A 20,197-nucleotide genomic window follows, 5' to 3' on the forward strand; every position below is an offset into this window, starting at 1 on the left:
GTCTGTACAAATGTGTACGGAAGTGGATTCGCCGCTGAGTTCCTGTCATGTGTGCTCGGACTGATTCTTTCTTTTAACGCAGAGAAAATAAATTAACTCTGGCATTTAATGTCGAAAACCTGCGTTAAGCAGAGACTTTCAAACGGGACAAATAGTTCCACAATGAGCTCACAGGACGTCCTCAAAAACGCGTCCACTCTCGCGTCGTACAATGTGCTACTACAGGTGAGTAAATGCTAATGTGGGTAAATTTTTGTGTAAAATGCTTACTGAAATATATTAATGTTTAATGTCAGGTGATGTTCCGTGGGCTCACCTTCTTATTGAACGCTTTCACCCTGCGTTACGTGTCTAAAGAACTGATTGGAGTGGTGAATGTCAGGTAAGACCAGTTCAAGTCAGGTAAGACCAGTTCTTAAGACTGGCATCATAGGCATGTATTTTACATAACCTATCTATTTAATTACACATTTACTTAGGTAGACTAGTTTCGTCGAACTCAAAGCTGATTTATTCTCAGGATCAATTGAAGACACAGATCTTTAAAGTACGGAGCCCCTAAAGTGACATATGGTGGAAAAAAGTAAAATATGTTTCTCATTAGGACAAGAAACTTTCTCTTCCGAATGAGAAACCTTGTCATAATGAGAAACTTTCTCGTCAGAATGATAAAAACAAGAAAGTGTTCTCGTTTAAATGAGAAACTTTCTCGTTAGGACGTGTGTGTTTACTACTCTTACACGCACACACACACGTCCCACTGATGATCTCTCATAATACAGTGGTTGGAAGCAACTGCTAAACTGCTACATTAGCTCAACGCTTTTTTTTTCTTTTCTTTTTTTAATAGTAATGGGTGCTATTGTCTTCATATTTTCAGGCTTACGCTGCTGTACACCACATTAGTATTTTTGTCCAGAGAAGCCTTTCGAAGAGCCTGCCTGAGTGGCTCTGCCGATTGGAAGCACAACTGGAGGCAGCTTATCAACCTGCTATGGCTGACGTAAGCAACTTTGTTAACTGTGTCACGTTTGCTTGTCTCTTTTAAGCAGTCTTGGTCTGTCAGGTTGCCTCTAGGTGTGCTATGGGGAGCCCTGCTTGCCGCCGTGTGGCTCTGGCTCCTGGAGGTGCCGGACCCTCAAGCGGTGCCTTTCTACGGCCCCGCCGTGGTGCTGTTCGCCCTAGCGGGGGTGCAGGAGCTCCTCTCCGAGCCCCTTTGGGTGCTGGCCCAGGCGCACATGTTTGCGAAGCTAAAGTTGGCCGCTGTGAGCTTGGCCATGCTGGCGAAGTGCAGCATGACGGTGGTGCTGGTGGTGTCTGCCCGGGAGTGGGGCCTTTACATTTTCTCTGCTGCTCATGTAAGAATCCGCTCCAAATCCCATGTGTTACTTGTTAATCCAAAATGAGTCACTTTTAATCTTTTGGTATGTTTTAGCTGGTGTACACAGGAGTCCTGGTGCTGTGCTATGTGGTTTACTTTATCCGTTTCTTGCCATCCAAAGAGGCGAGCGAGAGTAATTTCCCCCTGCGCAGCATTCGAGATCTGATGCCGCACACAGCTAATGGAGAGGTAGTGTTTGTTTTTATCACTTCGGCAGTTTTAGAAAAGGCGGCAGGTCTCCTTAGCATCCGTCTGTTTGTAGCCGTTGGTGGACTGGAACACGGCCGGGCTGACCTGGAGCTTCTTCAAGCAGTCGTTCCTCAAGCAGATCCTGACGGAAGGCGAGCGCTACGTAATGACCTTCCTAAACGTCCTCAGCTTTGGCGACCAGGGCGTTTATGACATCGTCAACAATCTGGGATCCATGGTGGCGCGCTTCATCTTCCTGCCAATCGAGGAGAGCTTCTACCTCTTCTTCGCCAAAGTGCTGGAGCGAGGCCACGATGTCAAAAGCCAGAAACAGGTGCGCACTGTGGAGGACCAAAAATGCCCAAATAATAAATCAGTAAATAAAGACATTTATGACCACCCCTTCATTTGAATAACGTTTCATGAAAGCATTTCATGCTGACAGCGTCTGCAGCATGACATAAATAAATATGAGAGCAGAGTGTTTTTACTTATTGATTGACATTGACATTTAATTATATTTATATATTTTATTTTTTTGACTTTTTTGACTATTTATTTTTTATTCATGTGTGTGTGTGTGTGTGTGTGTGTGTGTGTGTGTATATATATATATATATATATATATATTAAAACAACTATTTAATTTTTGCAATTTTTTAAATCCAATTTTGTCTTTTTTTATTTATTTTGGCATTTTTGGTCCTCCATAGTGCACAGGCATATTTTGTGTAAGTAAATATTGATGAGCTCAAGTTCATGCTGCGATTGTTGTCTTCAGGAAGACGTCGGTGTCGCCGCAGAGGTGCTGCAATGTCTGCTCAAACTGGTGCTGGTGATTGGGCTCATTATTGCAGTCTTTGGGTACGCCTACTCTGGACTGGCCCTGGATATTTATGGTGGATCTCTGCTGAGCAGTGGGGCAGGTAAAACAGACAATGATAATTGGGGATGTTCGATACCACTTTTTTAGACAGATACTTGTAGGAGTACCCAATCTTTGAGTAGTCACAGATACCAATACCAAAAGTGTCGATACCACTAGTACTTTTGATTTCCCCCCAAAAAACAATGACATATTATTTTAAACAAAGACCTGTATATTCTAATACAGCACTTTTCCTTAAAATTGCATGAAATAAATGGCATTTGTCTATTTGTCTAAATCCTAGTTCCTCAAAAACCAGCCACAAGAGGCCGTCGCGAGTACCTATACCTTGATATAAGGTCTCGTATCAATACTCACCCATCCCTAATGATAATAATAATTAGGGTTTGACCAATGTGGATTTTTAGCGGCTGTTTCCTGTATTTTGCAGAATACAATTCCGATCACTGATTAATTGTGCGCTTAAATAAAAAAAATATATAATGAATATAATCATGGATTGTTTGGTTCATTAATGCTTACAAAAAACAAGTTGTGAATTACAGACAGAACTTTGGACTGTTTTACAAACTAATACTTTGTCCTTTCGTATTTGCATATCTTTGCAACAGAGAAAAAAATCGCAAAAATTGGCCAAATGCTTGTTTGAATGAATGAATTATCTTTGTCATATGTTGTAATGTGTTAACGTGGGGGGAAATTGGCCAAAACAACCCATTTTTGCCGATATGAAAAGGGATTACCGGTAGTGGGTCAGGAGGCCCTAATAATACTGATAAGTTTGATAACTTTATTTATTTCGTGCGTTTCATGGTAATACAAAAAACAACTGAATATGTTATGAGAGCGCTATGTTAGCAGAGGAGGATCTAGCGTTGGCCAGCAGCAGATGTCAACATAATTGATGATTGACATTGCCATAGAGGTATTAGTTGAATCGTATGTTCTCAATATAAGCATTATTATTACTTTATGACCTGTAGACGAGTGGCGAGACTATCCAAGAATTTTCAATTGACTGCTTGTTGTTTGTATTTTGTTGAAGGTCCATCTCTGCTGCGATGCTACAGCTGCTACGTCCTCCTGCTGGCTGTGAACGGCGTGACCGAGTGCTTTGTGTTTGCTGCAATGAGCCAGGAGGAGGTTGACAAGTGGGCACAAATAAACATTCACCACATCACAACACACTGAGCATTTGCCAGCCCAATTAAAACTGACTGTCAAACTGAAAATAAAGAAATGAACTGTTGCGTATTTAAGATAACCACAAACGATGTCTAACGAAAGCTAACAAACGATGCTAATTGCCGTAGATGGCCTGAAGAATAGCATCTGTTGGGCTGTTATAAGCCTTTAAACGTTGGTTATTTGAACCCTTACAGACAAATATTCTTTATCCCCTGCAAAGAGTGACTAATATTGGATGTGTATGTCTGTATTAAACTGGCCTCAGATAAAATGGACAAAATGATAATCTTTTGATTATCATTTTTTTTCATCTAAATGTTATCGCCATTGTTAATGACAATTACATTATTCATTATTTTAGGGAAAACATCTGTATTTTTACTGCACTACTTTTCAAGAAATTGCAATTTAGGCAGCTTAATGGAGCCTTAACTGTACTTTCGCCCCCTGGTGGTTGGCTGACTACTAGATATACAGCAGAGCCCACATTTTAAATGTAAATAAACTCTGACCATCAAGTTCATTTTAATCATAGCATCTGAAATAGTGGTCATAACCAAAAAATATTACCAGTAAGCCCTACCAGGAGGAGCAGCAAAATATCCACTGAATTGAAGTAAAAATAAAAAATAAATCTGTCAAAAATGGTTTAATTAATTAATTCCAATAACAAATTCAACTTGTATGTCGCGGCACCACATGTATCTTTCATTTCTAGGTACAACTTGGTGTTGCTGGCCCTGTCGGCGTCCTTCCTCTTCCTGTCCTACATGCTGACGTGGTGGGCGGCCGGCGTGGGCTTCATCCTGGCCAACTGCCTGAACATGGCCCTCCGCATCACGCACAGCGTCCTGTACATTCACCGCTACTTCCTGTCCAGTCCGTGGAAACCCCTGCGAGGCCTGCGGCCCTCGGCGCCGCTGTGCCTGGCGCTCGCCTTCAGTGCGGCCGTCATGGTCATCAGTGAGGTATCGTCACACTCGTCGTTCCAAATTTGGAGTTAACGGCGTTTGTATCGAAAGTGGCTGTTTTCGTCGTCGCAGGTTGCTTTCTGCTGCAACGGCGGTTGGCTCCTCAGGTTGGTCCACGTCGGCGTGGGAGCGGCGTGTCTTGTTCTTGTCCTCGGAGCGGTTGTGCTCACAGAAACGCAACTCGTTGCGTTTGTGAGGACTCAGCTTTTGCCTCAGTACAGGAAAAAACACGCGTAACTTAAAGGACAGCAAGAACTGATTTTTTTCTATGGACCTTGGAAGCAAATGCAGGTGAGTCTCAATAATTTAGAATATTGTAGAAAAGTGCAGTATTTCAATAGTATAATTTCAAAAAGTCAAGTTCATTTATTATATGCATTTATTTTATATTGATTTTATTCACTGCCAGCCCAGTAAAAAAAACAAAAAATATTTTGACGTCTATAGCCGTCAATGGCAGTGAATGAGTTAAATGCACAAGAAATAAATTTTCAGAAGTTTTCTGAATTCTTACCTAATTTCTACATTGAAAGTCATTTTGATAGTTTCTTATGTAATATTTAATTGCTCCGATAGGATTTTGGGTTTTCTTTAGCTATAAGAAAATCAACACTATAACAATATATTCTGTATGAAGTGAATTGATGAAATATATCAAATTCACCACTGAACCATATTAGGTTTTCAACGATATTCTAATTTATTAAGATGCACTTGTATGTGAATGAGTGATGAACAACACATGATTAGATAATGACTCTGTACATGTGAAGAAGTGTATCCTCATTGGTCACATCATTAGGCACACCTCCCTGATCTATTTTTAATTAAATGGCACTTTAATTATGCTCAGTTTTGATTCATAATTCATGAGCTCACGTTTGTAATAATGCATCTAACTACTGTACTCAAAGGCAGTGTCTATCAACATGAAGATTTTTTGCCTAACTTGTACACATGTACCTAATGAGTGTGACTAATGAGTTCATGACAGCTAATTTGGGACCAATTTAATTGCGTGTGACGATTGAATGAAGCTTTTTGTTAACAGATGAAGTTACTTGAAGGAGCTTCATACAGTTTTATGAAATATTTTGTTTGTTTCATACTGCCTCATATGACAGCAACTGACTCTGTCCTTGATGGACTATGGGCAAAAAAAAAATTGTAATTTTATTTTTTTTAAATGAAAGACAATCTGAATGTTCAAAACATTTATTTTGATGTCAGTTTTGTGTTGCGTAAAATAATGCTTGCGAGGGAGGAGTTGTCCCGGTGCTCTGTAGCTGACGTCATGTCTGTCATGTTGTTTATGGAATGACCTTGTTAATCTGTTCACAATGTTAATTTCCAAATTCCAACGTTAATTGCACATGAAATGTACAGTGGGCATCAAAAGTCTACACGCCCCTGAATTTTTCCAGCAAAGGCTGGGTTCATGTGTAACTTTTTAACCCCCCGGGATTGCAATTTGTTTCTCTAGCTTGACATTTCAGCAGGAAAACAAGCAGTTTTTTTGTTTTTTGGGGGCAGAACCACAAACTGCTCAATTACAGTTGTTCTTCCTCCAAACTTTCCACAAGTGGATGAAGCAACCGTCAGGGCTGGCTAATGATGTCATTATGGGGAGTGAGCAGGAAAGGACTGGAAACAACATTCGTTTTGATCCCCCCGTCTTGTGTGTTTAACTCATTCACTACCATTGACGGTTATAAACGTCAAAAAATTATTTTTAACTATTTCTATTAGTTAAAAAAAAAAATCCCACTTTTACAAGACAAGATATATGAAAGCCTAGAATTTTTTTTTTATTGTACATTTGGAACAGATATGAAATTTGTGATTAATTGCGAGTTAACTAGTGAAGTCATGCAATGAATTACAATTAAAAAATGTAATGGCCTCTTGCCCCTAATTTTTAATAATCTTTTTTTTTTAATGAATTTATGGCAGTGAATGAGTTAATACGATTTTAATCCGAACACAGTTTCTCAATGTCTATAGGCTTTTTTTTTTTTTCTTTTTTTTTTTTTAAGTTTGAAGCTGTGATTAATTTGCCCACAAACTGTAGGAGGAGCTTTTACACTCATGACATCATTTGTTAATGTTGAGCAACAAATTCATGGTCCACTTGTGAGTCAGAGTTTATATAAACGGGGCGCGCTGAGGAGAAAACAGCTGACATCGCCAACATGTCTCAAGTAAGAGCACTTTTGACTGAGCGCGCGCTGTCCCCAAAACTTGAACATTGGTCACTGTTGTTGTTTTTCTTCGCAGCCGCAAGACGGAGAAGTGCAGCGTCCTGCGGTGAGCCAGGAGGAGCTGGCTGACACGAAGAATAGACTTGGTGGCAGTGGACCAGTGAAGAGCAAAACGTTTGAAGTCATGGAGGAGTGTGGTGAGTGTGCACACACGTGCGGAAGATGCAATATGTTGTTGGCAGAAATGAAACATATGGGTTAAATTTGAGTTGACATTAGTAAGTTAGCTTATGATGTAGAAAAGTTTCCACTCCATGTAGGGCGACGAGAAGGAATGTTTTAATGACGGGAGGCAGACTGTGTTCCCCGTGGAATGAAGTGTACATGTGTAGTTATCCTTTTATTTAGGGCAGCCATTAAAATACTTGGAATTTCCCCCCGCCATAAAACCACCCAATATTATTACTATTTATAGTGTAGACGCAATAAAATAATTGCTTTAATTTAAGAAATATATTTTTTTCAAATGTTATAGATATATATATTTTTATGATTAATTGTAATCATTTTGTTGATCATATACACTCTGAAAAGAGAATTGTTGAACCAATTTAAGATTACAAATTAAACTTTAATTTTTTTAAATGTATTCCAAATATATTAAGTTTAATTGAATATGAGTTAATTCCCTTGTTAATCCGAAGTGAATATATTAATTTTAATGAACTCCTAATTAATTAAACTTAGTGTATTCACTTTGGATTCATTCAATTGAATTGTTACCAATTGAAGCAAATATATATTTTTTAAGTTGGTCAACAATTCAATTTGTAATCTTAAATTGGTGTAACAATTCCCTTTACAGAATGTACAAACCCAAAATTCACCATCTCAAGAAATTATATTACACAATCAATGTTTTTTTTTCCTAATTGCCCTTCTGTGTTTAATAGCATAATGTTCAGTTTTTTAATTGGACTACTGAAATAAGATTAAAAATTAAATGTTCTACCATATTCAAGTTTATAAATAGGTCTACCCATACAATATTTAGTTTGTCATAAAATATTTGTGTTTTAGGTTTTATGTAGAATTAATGTGATAATTGAGGAAAATGAAGTGTACGGTACAGCAACATTATTCAAATGAATACAACATGGCATCAAAATAAGTTCAAATCAGAACACTCTCCCATCCTTCTATCTGTCAAAATGAAGCTACAACAACATTGAATTGTACTGTATTATACAAGCACACCTTTCATTATGTTCACAGTCACTATTACTTTTTTGTAAGGTGTGACTGATTTGAAACGTAACTAATATTTTCCCCTGCCCTCTAAATTTCTGCACACATCACAGGTCAGGTCTGAATATCTTGTTTGTTCAATTGTCCGCAGAGAAAATGGGTAAAACTGCACCATCCGTCTTCAGTGGCGTGAGGTCAGGAGGAGAGACGGCTTTGAACACGCGCTCAGCTCGACCCGCCAGGAAGTAGACGGAGACCACCTTAGCGCTTGTGGCTCAGTGTTGGTTGGGCATCTTTTTTTCCCCTTTCTTTTAAACACCTTTTCATACTGTCAGTCCATCATAATGTACACCTGCACCATCAAATGAAAGCCAACAAAAGCTTTATTAAAGGTATGTTCAGAAAAGTATTATTTGATCAATATATTGTGATTGTTTATATTGAATTCTTTCATGTAGCTACATGAGGAAATTAACTCATTAGAAAGAGCTATTGGTATAAATATATCTTGTATTGGATCTCATTAGATTGACTTGTAAGAATTGAAATTTTACTTTGTGTCTGTCACTGATCTTACATGCGTTTGCCAAGTAATAATAGAAGTAATTTGATTACAGTACTGGTACTTTGAATTACTTCTAGAAATTCCAAGAAGAATGGTACCGTGTGCCATCTGCCTTGACATGAATTAGATTTTGCACAAATTTTATTTTATTTTTATTTTTTTACAATAGAAATGTGAAGATATTACTTAAAATATGCTGCTACAGCAAAGTTGTCATTCCTGTTATGCGTTTGGCAATATCAGTTGCAGGACTAGTTAGAAAATGACTGTACGCAAAAAACACAATCAAATTACAGGGAAATCAAGATTTAAAAAAAAAATGTTTTTATTCAAAAGTTCTAAGGCAAACAGAATAAAAGCGCATTGAATTACACTTAATGGAGAAAACAAAAACAGGTTGCAGTATTGAAAGGAACCGCCTGCCATCAGCGACACTTCTCATTTCATAAATTTGTGGTGCTGATCCTGTAGAATTTTGGCCGAGGACTTGGCGTCGTAAAAGAGCTCGTTGATCTCCTCCACCTGCTCCCGCTCGACCGTCTCTTTGCCTTGAACGCGACCCAGCAGGCTGGCCGGTGTCAGGAGCTGAACGGCGTACCTGCCGACAAACAGGACATTACACTTAAGTTCAATATTTCTTGACAAAAAAAAATCTCATTATGAAGGAATTATTGTGTTAAAAAAACTAATAGTAAAATAAACCATTTTATATATTGTCACTATTGGGTAGAATCGTGTTTCCAAAATCACTACATTTCGTACGTACCTGAGGGTTGTCTTGGCGCCAATCTCCGCAAGGTGTGCGAGTGCTTCCTCGCTGATACTGAGCCCCTCAATCTGAGCGCGGATCTTGATGATCTGGAAGAAATCTTTTTTAACGATCCGTAGTGACAAAAATGCGCGTGGTGAGCTTTCCTGTGGTTCCCACTGACCTGCTTCATCTCCTGCGGCGTGTACAGCATGGTGCGGATGATCATCACTCTGTCCAGCAGGTCCAGTGGAATCCCGTGTGGCGAGCAAATGTCCTCGGTCCCCCTGAAGAGCAAACGAGAGACTTTTTTTCATGGCAATCAACGCAGTGTGAGTTTCGAACTCACCTATTTGCGGTACACTAATAAAACGATTTTTGTGCGCTTCCTGTACTAAACACACAAGAAGCCACGAAATGCTGCCAAAGCTTTGGCTAACAAAAAGTAGTGGTTAGTGTTAAGGAATAAATATAGATTTTAGCCCTGGATTTAGTGGAAATGTGACACGTGGCCACCATCTTGGATTTTTCTAAAACGGTGATTGTCAAAGTGTGGTGGTACTCTGGCACCCTCTAGTGGTACTTGAAGTAATCAGTTACAATGGCTTTTTTTTTAATCCAGTATATTACCATTTAAATAAATTTGCATTTATTCATTTAGAAATGTTTGTTCTAACATTTATTTAAGTCAAATGAATTGTATTCAATTAAAAGTGCAATACATTGGCATTCATTTTTTGCCTTCATTTTCTATTTAAGCAGTGTCAATTTACAAACGGTGCATAATGTTATAAATCATCCATTTTCTGCAAATATTAAATATATGTTTTAGGGGAAAAAAACATGCTTTGTTTTGATGAATACTTGGGCACACTATACTACAGTACACTATAATACTAATCATTAAGGTGGTAACTGTTTTTAGGTGCTAGTTGGTGTAAATGGTTTGAGAAACACCGTTTAAAAAATAATAATGGAATGAGCGCTTCAAACAGCAGAATAAAAAAAAAAGTTTTTTAAAGACAAAAATAAAATATTGGATATTTTTTAACAAAAACTTGCCAGCCTTTCGGAGAGGGGGTTCTACGAGTAGCAGACAAAATGAAAATGTCGTAAAGATATGTTGACAAATAATGTTTTTACTCTAACTTAAAGTCTTTTTTTGTGTGCAGATTTTTCAATCGGTAATGTCAGCCAAAATCACTCACCCAAAAAGGCAATTTTCCTGACAACTCAATTTCACCGGAACTCATCCATTTTCAAAATTCTTGTTGTGTTATACTCAGGTTGGAGTGGCCATTTTTACCAAATTGAGCATTTTGACAGATTTTTGTGAAATCTTATTTTGCTATTTTAAGCAGAAATCTTCACCCCATGTGTCTGTTTTTGCACGGCTGAGTAGCTATTAAAAACCTTCCATCCACCTGATGAGACAGTTTCCCCTGTTGGAGGCGAAGACGACGATAGGCGCGATGGTGCTCTCCAGCGCTCGATGAAGGTACGTGAAGCACTCAATGTCCAGCATGTGGACCTCGTCCACAAAAAGCACGCCGGGCACCAGCTCGGCCACGCCCTGGTCGATGTAGCGGTTCACCACCTTGTTGATCTCCGCTCGGAGCTTATCTGCAAAAAAAAAAAAAAAAGGAAGGACAGCTGAGCGACGCAAGTGCAAGTGTGGACGCGGATGCGGATTTGACGGCACGGTTGCCAACCTGTGATTTCAGTCTTTTTGGGCTTCATTAGCTGTCCCATCATGGAGAGAATGTCCTGGCCTCCCTGGACAAATATATTATGTCAAATAAGGATGCCATCCATCCATTTTCTGTAGCGCTTTAAAAAAAAAAAAGTTTTTACCTGCGGTCTTGCATTGGCCACATCGAGGTCGTGCAGTGTGACGTCTTGGACGATCTCCTTCTTTTTGTGCACGTCCCCCTTTGGCAGCGGCACGTACTCCTCAGCCTCCAGATCAAACTCTGTAGCAAAGGTGTCACATCGACCTTGTCTCTGCAAAGACACAAGGAGCATAAGGGTTCCTGTGTATTTAAAAAAAATAATAATAATAAAGATTTCCATGGCAGAGCAGGTGGCCCTGATGATTGTCAGACAGCCTGTCAACAAGTGACATGTGGCACCTCCTCCCCTTAGTTGGCCACAAGGCCACCTGCAGTGATTAAAGAAACCGTCATCGCGACCTGTCAACAGAATCCGCAAGCCTCGCTGCAGGAAAGGAGCCATTTTGGGAGATGGAGCGATAGCGGGAAGAAAAAGAAGCTTTTCTGAACACTCAGAAAGGAAGTGAAGATTGTCGCGCCGAGAGTAAAGAGATGAAAGGTCAGACAAAAAAAAAACAACTCTTCAATGAAATGAACGAATGTATAGTTTTGTGAATGTTTGCGGTGATACCTTGACAGCTCCACTGTTGGCTTCAATGTAGATGACGTCTCCCGCCTCCACGCGCTCCTTTTGAAGACTCTCGTAAATGCTGGGATCCAACTTGGAACAATAAAGAATAAAAGGTTGGACTAGGACAACTTGAGCTACAACGAGGACGGGTAAACTTTTCTTAGAGGGCCACATTTAATTTTTAAAATGAAGAGATGGGCAAGATCATTTATACTGGATGAGGTTTTTTTTCTTATTGTTTCCGTTTGCACATGATTCAAATATGTTCAATTAATTAAAAAAAAACTAGTTTTATGTAAATACTGTTATTCATATCAATAATGATTAATTCACATAATAATTATAATTAATTTGCCAATTATTTAAGAAAATAAACCCCAAAAAATTCCATCTGTTAGGCGGAAAACTTACCGGTACAATTCCAAATGGTCAATTTCACATTTTTTCACAATTTGATTGACACTATCGGTCTGCCCCCATGTCATGTTATTTTATGCGTTATTAAAAAATGTAAATGTTGCAAATAGCTTGAGAACAAATCTGTTACCTTGATGTAATATTTGAAGTTTTGAAATGGACTAATGAAAAAAAACAACTTTTCTACAATATTCAAATTTCTTACATTGCTGACCCTTTGTGTTGAGGTTCCGGAGCCAAAATCACATTAACCAGGGAAAATAAATAGTTATATTAGCAATTATTTTATAAATATATGAATTCAAGTTGAGAGCTGACTGCATGCTCCATGTGCTAAAAAATGGTGGCGCACAAAAAAAAAAAAGGCTTTAATTTCATAAAATACAAGCAGGACTAAAATAGACATTGACGATAGAAGTGTTAACTGGCTTTTGAATGACATGGAATTATTGACTACAAATTTATAATAATAATAATAATATTAAATACATTTATTTATTTATTAATCACCTTTAAAGCAATACCCGCACAAAATGCTCTAAAAACAAATACAATTTCACTTCAATTCCACTTTTGTCTCACTTGTGATAGATATCAATCACCAAAAATAGTAGGCTGCTTTACATGAACAAAAAATCGATTTCCTCAGACCTTGAGCTGCTTGGTTCCCTTCCCCGTCCTCAGACCAATGATGACGTGGCTGATGGTCTTTCCGTAGCCCCCCATCGGGTTCTCCGTCTCACAGGGGGTCAGCTCCGTCACCTCGCCCTCGTACACCTCCTTGGTCTCTTTGATGCGCAGCCCTGAAAGGCGAGTCGACACGACAATCACACACGCTGACCGCGATGGAGTGAATCAGGGTCTTTGTATTCTCGTGCAAAGCATGCCCGCCGCATCCCCTCTGAAATCGCTTGTGCACGTGCCCGTGAACATTCCTGAGTGACCCTTTTCACATAAGCGCGCAGCCCGAGGAGGTGCTCGCAGGTGGCCGCCGCTCCGCGGTTGAGATCAAAGAGAAAGGACTGTGTGCAGGGATGCTCTAATTGGCGCGGTGGTGACAAGCTCGGAGGAATCTCCATCACTGACTGGAGATCGGGTTCGAGGGGAGGAGCAGCGGCGCTCGCCATCTACAAAAGGTCTATTTCCTTGCCTATGACAGGTAACATCATCAGGGGAAACGTTCCAGCCCATTTAACCCTTCTCAAAATGACTGTGCAAAAGTCTTTGGTCTGTATTGTTTTACTAATTACGTCACAACCTAATTAAAAAAAAGAATCCTATAGGAAATAATATCTTAGGTAAATGATCATCATAAAACAGTCAAGCTAAAAAAAAAAAAAAAGAAGCACAACATAGCATCAAACTAAAATAAAGTAAAACTACACACCATTTAAGTACGCCTAGCTTCCGCTAGCATCTTTGGTTAATTTTCAAGCTAGTCATTAGCAACATGCTATTTAATATGATAGCTGCTTGGTTAAATTTAATTATGTGCGCAATTTAGGAATTCACCTATTTGTGTACTAACCGATACCAAGTACTGGCAGCAATTGTGATTATTTTAATTAAAAATTGTTCAAAAACTAACTTTTCATAATCGTGGCAGTTTCACTCAAAAATAACTTTTAAACAACTTGTCATTACTTACATTTTACTTTCCCACTGCATGTTTTTCTAACAGTCTTGCCACATATCTCACTTACATGTAGCCTATAATGCAACAAAAGGCTTTTCATTGATTTATGTGGTGGCATTATCTTCACATTTTATTTCTCCTGCAAAGTACGTCAGGCTGGTGAAATAGTATCAGTGTGTGTGTAGTATTGGAAGATTCTTGTGTGTATGACTTGCAACATTAATGAATTCCTAATTTTAAAAAATAAGCATGTAACTATTAAAACTATAAAACTAAAATACATTAAAACTGCTCACCCATTGCATACACCTAGCCAAGTTTTTTCTCTGGTTACTTTAACTCATTCACTGCCATAAATTCCAAAAAAAAAATATGATTTGTAAAAATTAGGGGCGACAGGCGATTTAAAATGTTTAATTGTAATTAATCGCATGACTTCACCAGTTAACTCACAATTAATCACACATTTTATATCTGTTCTAAATGTACAATAAAAAAATTATAGGTTTTCATACTCGTTAACAAAAGTGGGAAAAAAAGTTAAACTAGTAGAAATAGTTTAAATGATTTTTTGACGTTTATAGCCGCCAATGGTGATGAACGAATTGAAAAAAAAGAGAGAAAACATAAAAAATTTGGGCCGTCGGGCGATTAACATTTGGTAATCCTAATTAATCGCATGACTTCACTAGTTAACTCACAATTAATCACACATTTTATATCTGTTCTAAATGTACAATAACAAAATTCTAGATTTTCATACTCTTGTTAACAAAAGTGGGAAAAAATGTTAAATGAATAGAAATAGTTTTAAAAAAAATTACGTCTATGGCCGTCAATGGCCGTGAATGAGTCAATAGCTAAATGTTACTTATTTTAGGATCTGCTTGGTAAAATAAACATCGAGTGTAACGTTAATTAATTGGATTGCTCACATACTGAGCAGCTCGGGCCTTTCCGATGTCATGTCATGATAAGTTTCGTTTGTGGTTCTAAGGTTCTCATCACATTTTCCTTTTTGCGATGATATCATTCTGTGGTGGCATCACAAAGGATATAGCATTGGAACCACCGACCCGCCAAACATGATTGTGGCATCGTCAAAATGGCTGTTTGTGAAAATGGATTTGAAAGCACTTTTTGCATAGTACTGAACATTAAAGACCACGCCATGCCTCAATGTACAGGTGCATTCTGTACATTTAAGATCCTTTTTTCATTTTTGTATTCTATCAATACACATTCTCTTTCTCTTGCTGCCGTTTTGCTTTGCCTGCATGTGTTTGATGTCGGTGATGCATATAACCAAGCTACTCTCACCGATGGCCCTCCTGAAGTTCTCCATCAGCACTTCTGTCTTTTTAATCTCCGACGAGTAGACCTCGCTGCCCACCATGGGGCAGAAGGGCACCTTGTTGCCCAGCTCCTGTGCTATGGCTAAGGCCAGGGCCGTCTGCGAGGAGAAACATCAACAAATATGAGTGAGGAATAACAACAAATTAAGAGGCTGAGACTGCTCATTGCTCAATATACGACCTTTCCAGTCCCAGGTGGCCCGGCAAGCAGAACTGCCCTTCCTGCCATCTTCTTGGAGCGGATGAGATCCACAATGATGCCACATGCCTGTAGCGTAAATGTTATGGGAAAAGTCTGAATTTAAAATGTGAATTTAAAAACCAACACATGCCATTGTGATATCTCCTGATATTATTATTTATCTACTGCAATTTGTTTATGACAACTATTTAAAGGAGCACATCGAAACATTATTCCAATGTGCATAATTTTTTTTCTGAGTTTATTTGGTTGTGAAACTTTTCTAATGTAAAATAGATATCTTGGCTCACTAAAGGTTAACTTGGGATTAGTAGTGTAGTAGCGTGAAAAAGCGACTCCACGAGCTAGCAGGTTTAGCTAAAAATGCATAACGGTCTTTCAAACATACAAGCTTTCATGAATATTAAGTCATCTAAGTGTTTATACCAAATAATAGAAGAATATCAACCGGTCAACGTTACCTCTCTGGCGGCTTCCTGGCCGACCAAGCCGCACGCTGTCTGTTTAGCGTTACCGGCCTCGTCCAAGCCCAGTCCTTTGACGTGACTGTGCGAGGCGACCCGTTGAGTTTTCGTGGTGCTTTTCACCTCCTCGATCTTCATGGTGGTTTAAGTAGATAATGTCGCGAAACCGTAAAGCGATTTAAAAGCGACAAACTAGTCACTTGTGTTTCTATTAGCTTGGTAGCGCGCCGCAGTCGCCGCCGCCGAAACTCAAAACACAGGAAGAATGGTTACCATGTGTGGGGTTACTATGGAAAATTGGCGGAAGTGTTACCTCGAAGCCCCGCCCTATTTTGTATTATGAGCAAGACCATTGGCTAGAAACATTGCATGTAAAATAATAATTGGCTGTGGCTCATGTCAATCATTGCTATCACCAGAAATCCCACCCTAAGCGTTTTCATTTCCGTTTGTAGTCGAAGTTGTCAAAGTGGAATCTGGCAGAAACAAACCCGTGAGTTAAACAGTTGTTAAATAAATTTGAGGAAAATATCATAAAGGTAGTTTTAATGGTCTCGTGAATATACCTGTGCTCTCTTTTAACCACGAAGTCATTACAGTTACTTCGCTAGCCGTTGCAAACACTACTATGGGCTGGAGCTAAACATAAGGGACGACGTGAAAGCACTGTTTAGAGATTCAGCGTAATGATAATCGTGTAGGTGATTTGCAGTTGCAATTTCAGTATTGTGCAGCAACAAGTCGCCTCGCTGTGGCGCCCAGTCCATGGTCTGAAGAGATACCGCCAGGACATTTCACGTGACAGCACTTCAACATGGCAGACAATAAGAGTACAACTTTGAATTTCAACATCGGGGTGCTGGGACATGTGGACAGCGGCAAGACGTCATTGGCTCGGGCGTTGAGCAGCACCGCGTCCACGGCTGCCTTCGATAAGAACCCTCAGTCGCGCGAGAGAGGCATCACCCTGGACCTCGGCTTCTCCTCCTTCACCGTGGACCTTCCCGAGCAGATGCAGGAGAGTGGAGACCAACGGCAGCCCTATGACAACCTGCAGTTCACCTTGGTGGACTGTCCGGGACATGCCTCGCTCATTCGGACCATCATTGGAGGTGAGACACCAAAGTCTGCTGTCCTAAACACTATCAGACATTGTAGTTCCATGGACAGTAGATTATTTTAATTATATAGCGTTTCGCTTGGCTGCTCTTTGCCCAGTACATGTATGTGGACCCCCCCCCCCCCCCCCATCTGCATCTGTGGGAACTGTGAAGTATGAAACTATTTAATTTTTAAAATGTTTTTGGTTATTTTATGATATATATGTGGATTCTGAAGTTACATGCGGCTGCGTTTTTGTTTACAGTAGTATGATCACTTGCATCCCACTGTCCTGGTCCTATTTCATAATTCCAGCAGGAGGCGCCAATGATGCAGAAGTGAGACTCATGACTTAATTGGGGTGACCAAGTGGTTGCCACAGCTGCCACACAGTTCTGTGGTTTGGGTTTTGATTCTTAAATCTGGAGTTTGCATGTTTCCGCCTGTGCTTGAGTGATTTTCTCTGAGGTAGCTTATTGAAGAAGACTCTAAATTATCCATATATGTGTCAACGTGAGTGTGAATGGTTGTTGTTTAATATTGTGCCCTACAATCATTTGACTGGTGTAGCCCATCTCATGCCCAAAGTTAGGTAGGATAAGTTCCAGCTCCCCTGAAGTCAAGTGCTATAAAAAAAAAAGATATTTAATTTGTAGTCCCACTTGTAATTAATTGTGAAAATGCTATTTAAAAAAAAACATTCATTATCTGTAGACTTTATCCGATATAACTTCATCCCTGACCCAGTGGAGGGGCACATGTTAGAGATTAGGGTTGGAAGGAGAAAGTAGAAATTGGGATATCTATATTAACCCCCCCCCCCCTTGTCCCAAGTGGGGAAATCACAGGAAATAGATGGAGCCAAGTGGAAGCAGAGAAAAGAGTTGAGCACAGGAAAGCAAAGTCAGGAAAGGAAAGACAAGCAAGCGTGCGGCAGCTCTCGTTTCAACCCTCTAGCCCTTTACTCTTGTTCAACCCTCCCACTGATGTTTGTCTCCTTGTCTTTTCCTGTTTAGTTTGCTGTCGTCACCCTCGCACATTTGTACATAAACAAATAGGCAAGCCCATGTTGTATCTACAGCTAATTTCAGATAAACATAAGCGGCTTTTGTGTGTTTGCGTATCTCGCAGGGGCGCAAATCATCGACCTGATGATGCTGGTGGTGGACGCGGTGAAAGGAGTGCAGACTCAAACAGCGGAGTGTCTGCTCATCGGAGAGCTGACCTGCCCTCGCATGGTGGTTGTGCTGAACAAGACAGACCTTCTGCCGGCCAACAAGAGACAGAGCGCAATCGAGAAAATGACCAAGAGACTTCACAAAACACTGGAGAACACCAGGTCTGCATCAAAGCAGGAATTAGACGCATGCTACCGCATAGTGCATTTCCTAACTGACCAACTGTTCTCAATTTTGCAATGTTAACAGTTTTAAAGACTGTCCAGTGATTGCAGTGGCAGCCAAGCCCGGGGGCCCTGAGGCTGCCGACACAGAGGAACCGCAGGGGATGTCTGAGTTAATCGAGGTGAAAGCGGCCACACTGATAGCTTTTAAGACTCTCTTTTTAATAAAAATGCCACAAAATGAGACTCCATACTGTTGAGGTTTTAAAGTGGTATTGCTAAAAAGATCATTGTGGTTGTATTATGTGTAAGTATTTCTATTTCGGCATTGGTAGTGCATTTGCTCAGATTGTGCTTAAAAAAAAAAGAAGTCTCACTAAGTATTTATGTTATCAAAAGTCCTGTAATATTTGCTGCATTCATTTAGCTTTTCTTTTTTTTTTCTAAAATTGGTCAATTAAAATCTTTTTCTTAATTATTTTTAAGGGGATTTATTTATCTCATTCACTAATAGGATGGATGGATTTTAAGTCTCACATGTATGCAATAGCATGAGGATAATCATGTGTGTGTGTGTGTGTACAGTACAGTCCATAAGTTTGGACACACTTTCTTATTCAATGCATTTACTTTATTCTCATGACTGACATTTTTTGATGATTCTCACTGAGGGCATCAAAACTATGTATGAACTGATGTCGAGTTATGTATTTAACACAAAAAAAAAGGTGAAATAACTGAAAACATGTTTTATATTATGAATTCTTACTTTGCTTTGGTTACTTTTTTTTGTGCATACTCTTGACATTCTTACCTCTGGGAACTCCTTAAAGACTGTTGGGAAACCCTTTCAGGTGATTACCTTTTGAAGCTCATGCCAAGAATGTGCAAAGAAGTAATCAGCGAAAAGGGTGGCTATGTATTTATTTGATTATTTTCACTTGTTTTGTTTTGTTAAGTACATAACTCCAAATGTGTTCGTTAGTTGTCACAATGTCCATAGTCATGAAAATAAAGCACAGTATTGAATGACAAGGCGCGTCCAAATTTTTGGCCTGTACTGTATGTATTTACATGATCTTTTCTTCTGTTTCAGCTATTAAAAAAACAAACCTATCTCCCACGGAGAGACCCAGGAGGCAACTTCCTGATGGCAGTGGACCACTGCTTTTCTATCCGTGGCCAGGGAACGGTCATGACTGGGACCATCCTGCAGGGGTCACTGGCCATCAACGACACCGTGGAAATCCCGGCACTGAAGGTGCAGTACACATTGTTTAATCGCTGTTCATACCTTGCTTTGATCTGGTCAGGCAGAAGGAGGACTGGGTGGTGTGGGTCACTTCAATCTGAGGGAAGCATTGGGGGTTATCGGTTTACAACGGTATCGACTGCGTGATGAAATAGCAACAGTGTGTAAGAATATTTCTTCATGCGGCATAAGAAGGCATTCCAAGTTACCACTGTATTTCGTGGTTCCATCTGATTATGTTGTATTTATGGCCTATACATGTTTTTAATTCAAATCTTTTCTTAGTTATGACTTTACCACTGTGTTAGTGGAAGTAAATTGCACGTTCCAAGTTCTGACTGATACAAATTCATCGCTGATATTGGACCATTATAAACCCATGAGCCACTGTATGGAAGTGCAATCATCAGATGCGCCTCAAAGGTGAACGATGCAGTTCTCATTTTCACCTCATAGTGGCGACAAATGTTTTCAATTAAAAGTAATTTGTGGGGAAACTACTGTGAATTTCTGTTGCTACTCCTGTTGCAACTCAAAGTGACCAAGGTCGCCAAAGAACTGAAGCCAGTGACTTGCTGATAAATTAATTGGTAGTTAGTCAGATATCTATAGTGTTTACTTGAGGGATTTTGTTTCCATTGAAAT

General features: G+C 39.5%; 4 protein-coding genes across 6 annotated transcripts in view; 3 read left to right on the top strand and 1 right to left on the bottom strand.

The window, feature by feature from the left end:
- Positions 1-22: 22 nt before the first annotated feature.
- rft1 (RFT1 homolog) lies at positions 23-6,438 on the top strand. Its single transcript, XM_086086273.1, has 10 exons — positions 23-225; positions 297-382; positions 881-1,003; positions 1,067-1,358; positions 1,436-1,570; positions 1,644-1,904; positions 2,352-2,496; positions 3,505-3,610; positions 4,366-4,615; positions 4,691-6,438. Exons 1-10 carry the CDS (start codon positions 109-111, stop codon positions 4,853-4,855), a joined length of 1,680 nt encoding a protein of 559 aa, XP_085942399.1. The 5' UTR covers positions 23-108; the 3' UTR covers positions 4,856-6,438.
- A 200-nt stretch (positions 6,439-6,638) lies between these two features.
- On the top strand, positions 6,639-8,476 carry mustn1a (musculoskeletal, embryonic nuclear protein 1a). The gene is made up of 3 exons (XM_086086275.1): positions 6,639-6,819; positions 6,896-7,016; positions 8,219-8,476. Exons 1-3 carry the CDS (start codon positions 6,811-6,813, stop codon positions 8,314-8,316), a joined length of 228 nt encoding a protein of 75 aa, XP_085942401.1. The 5' UTR covers positions 6,639-6,810; the 3' UTR covers positions 8,317-8,476.
- Positions 8,477-8,933: 457 nt separating this feature from the next.
- ruvbl1 (RuvB-like AAA ATPase 1) lies at positions 8,934-16,153 on the bottom strand. Its single transcript, XM_086086274.1, has 11 exons — positions 15,855-16,153; positions 15,373-15,459; positions 15,157-15,289; positions 12,852-13,003; positions 11,784-11,873; positions 11,235-11,384; positions 11,093-11,156; positions 10,805-11,003; positions 9,565-9,667; positions 9,399-9,490; positions 8,934-9,230 (listed from the first exon to the last, which is right to left on the bottom strand). The coding sequence occupies exons 1-11, from the start codon at positions 15,993-15,995 to the stop codon at positions 9,071-9,073; spliced, it is 1,371 nt and encodes a 456-aa protein (XP_085942400.1). The 5' UTR covers positions 15,996-16,153; the 3' UTR covers positions 8,934-9,070.
- A 146-nt stretch (positions 16,154-16,299) lies between these two features.
- eefsec (eukaryotic elongation factor, selenocysteine-tRNA-specific) overlaps positions 16,300-20,197 on the top strand; it is a 61,659-nt gene continuing 57,761 nt past the window's right edge. For all 3 annotated transcript variants that reach the window (XR_015096236.1, XM_086086272.1, XM_086086271.1), the window contains exons 1-4: positions 16,300-16,969; positions 18,090-18,297; positions 18,386-18,482; positions 19,397-19,561. Coding sequence is in view for 2 of the 3 variants with exons in the window: in XM_086086272.1 (XP_085942398.1) it covers positions 16,672-16,969; positions 18,090-18,297; positions 18,386-18,482; positions 19,397-19,561 (768 nt within the window). In the remaining variant the exon portion in view is untranslated. The remainder of the gene's footprint in view (positions 16,970-18,089; positions 18,298-18,385; positions 18,483-19,396; positions 19,562-20,197) is intronic.

This window comes from Leptonotus elevatus, chromosome 10 (assembly GCF_054856555.1).
Source record: "Leptonotus elevatus isolate MCC_2025b chromosome 10, RoL_Lele_1.0, whole genome shotgun sequence".
Classification (NCBI taxonomy): domain Eukaryota; kingdom Metazoa; phylum Chordata; class Actinopteri; order Syngnathiformes; family Syngnathidae; genus Leptonotus; species Leptonotus elevatus.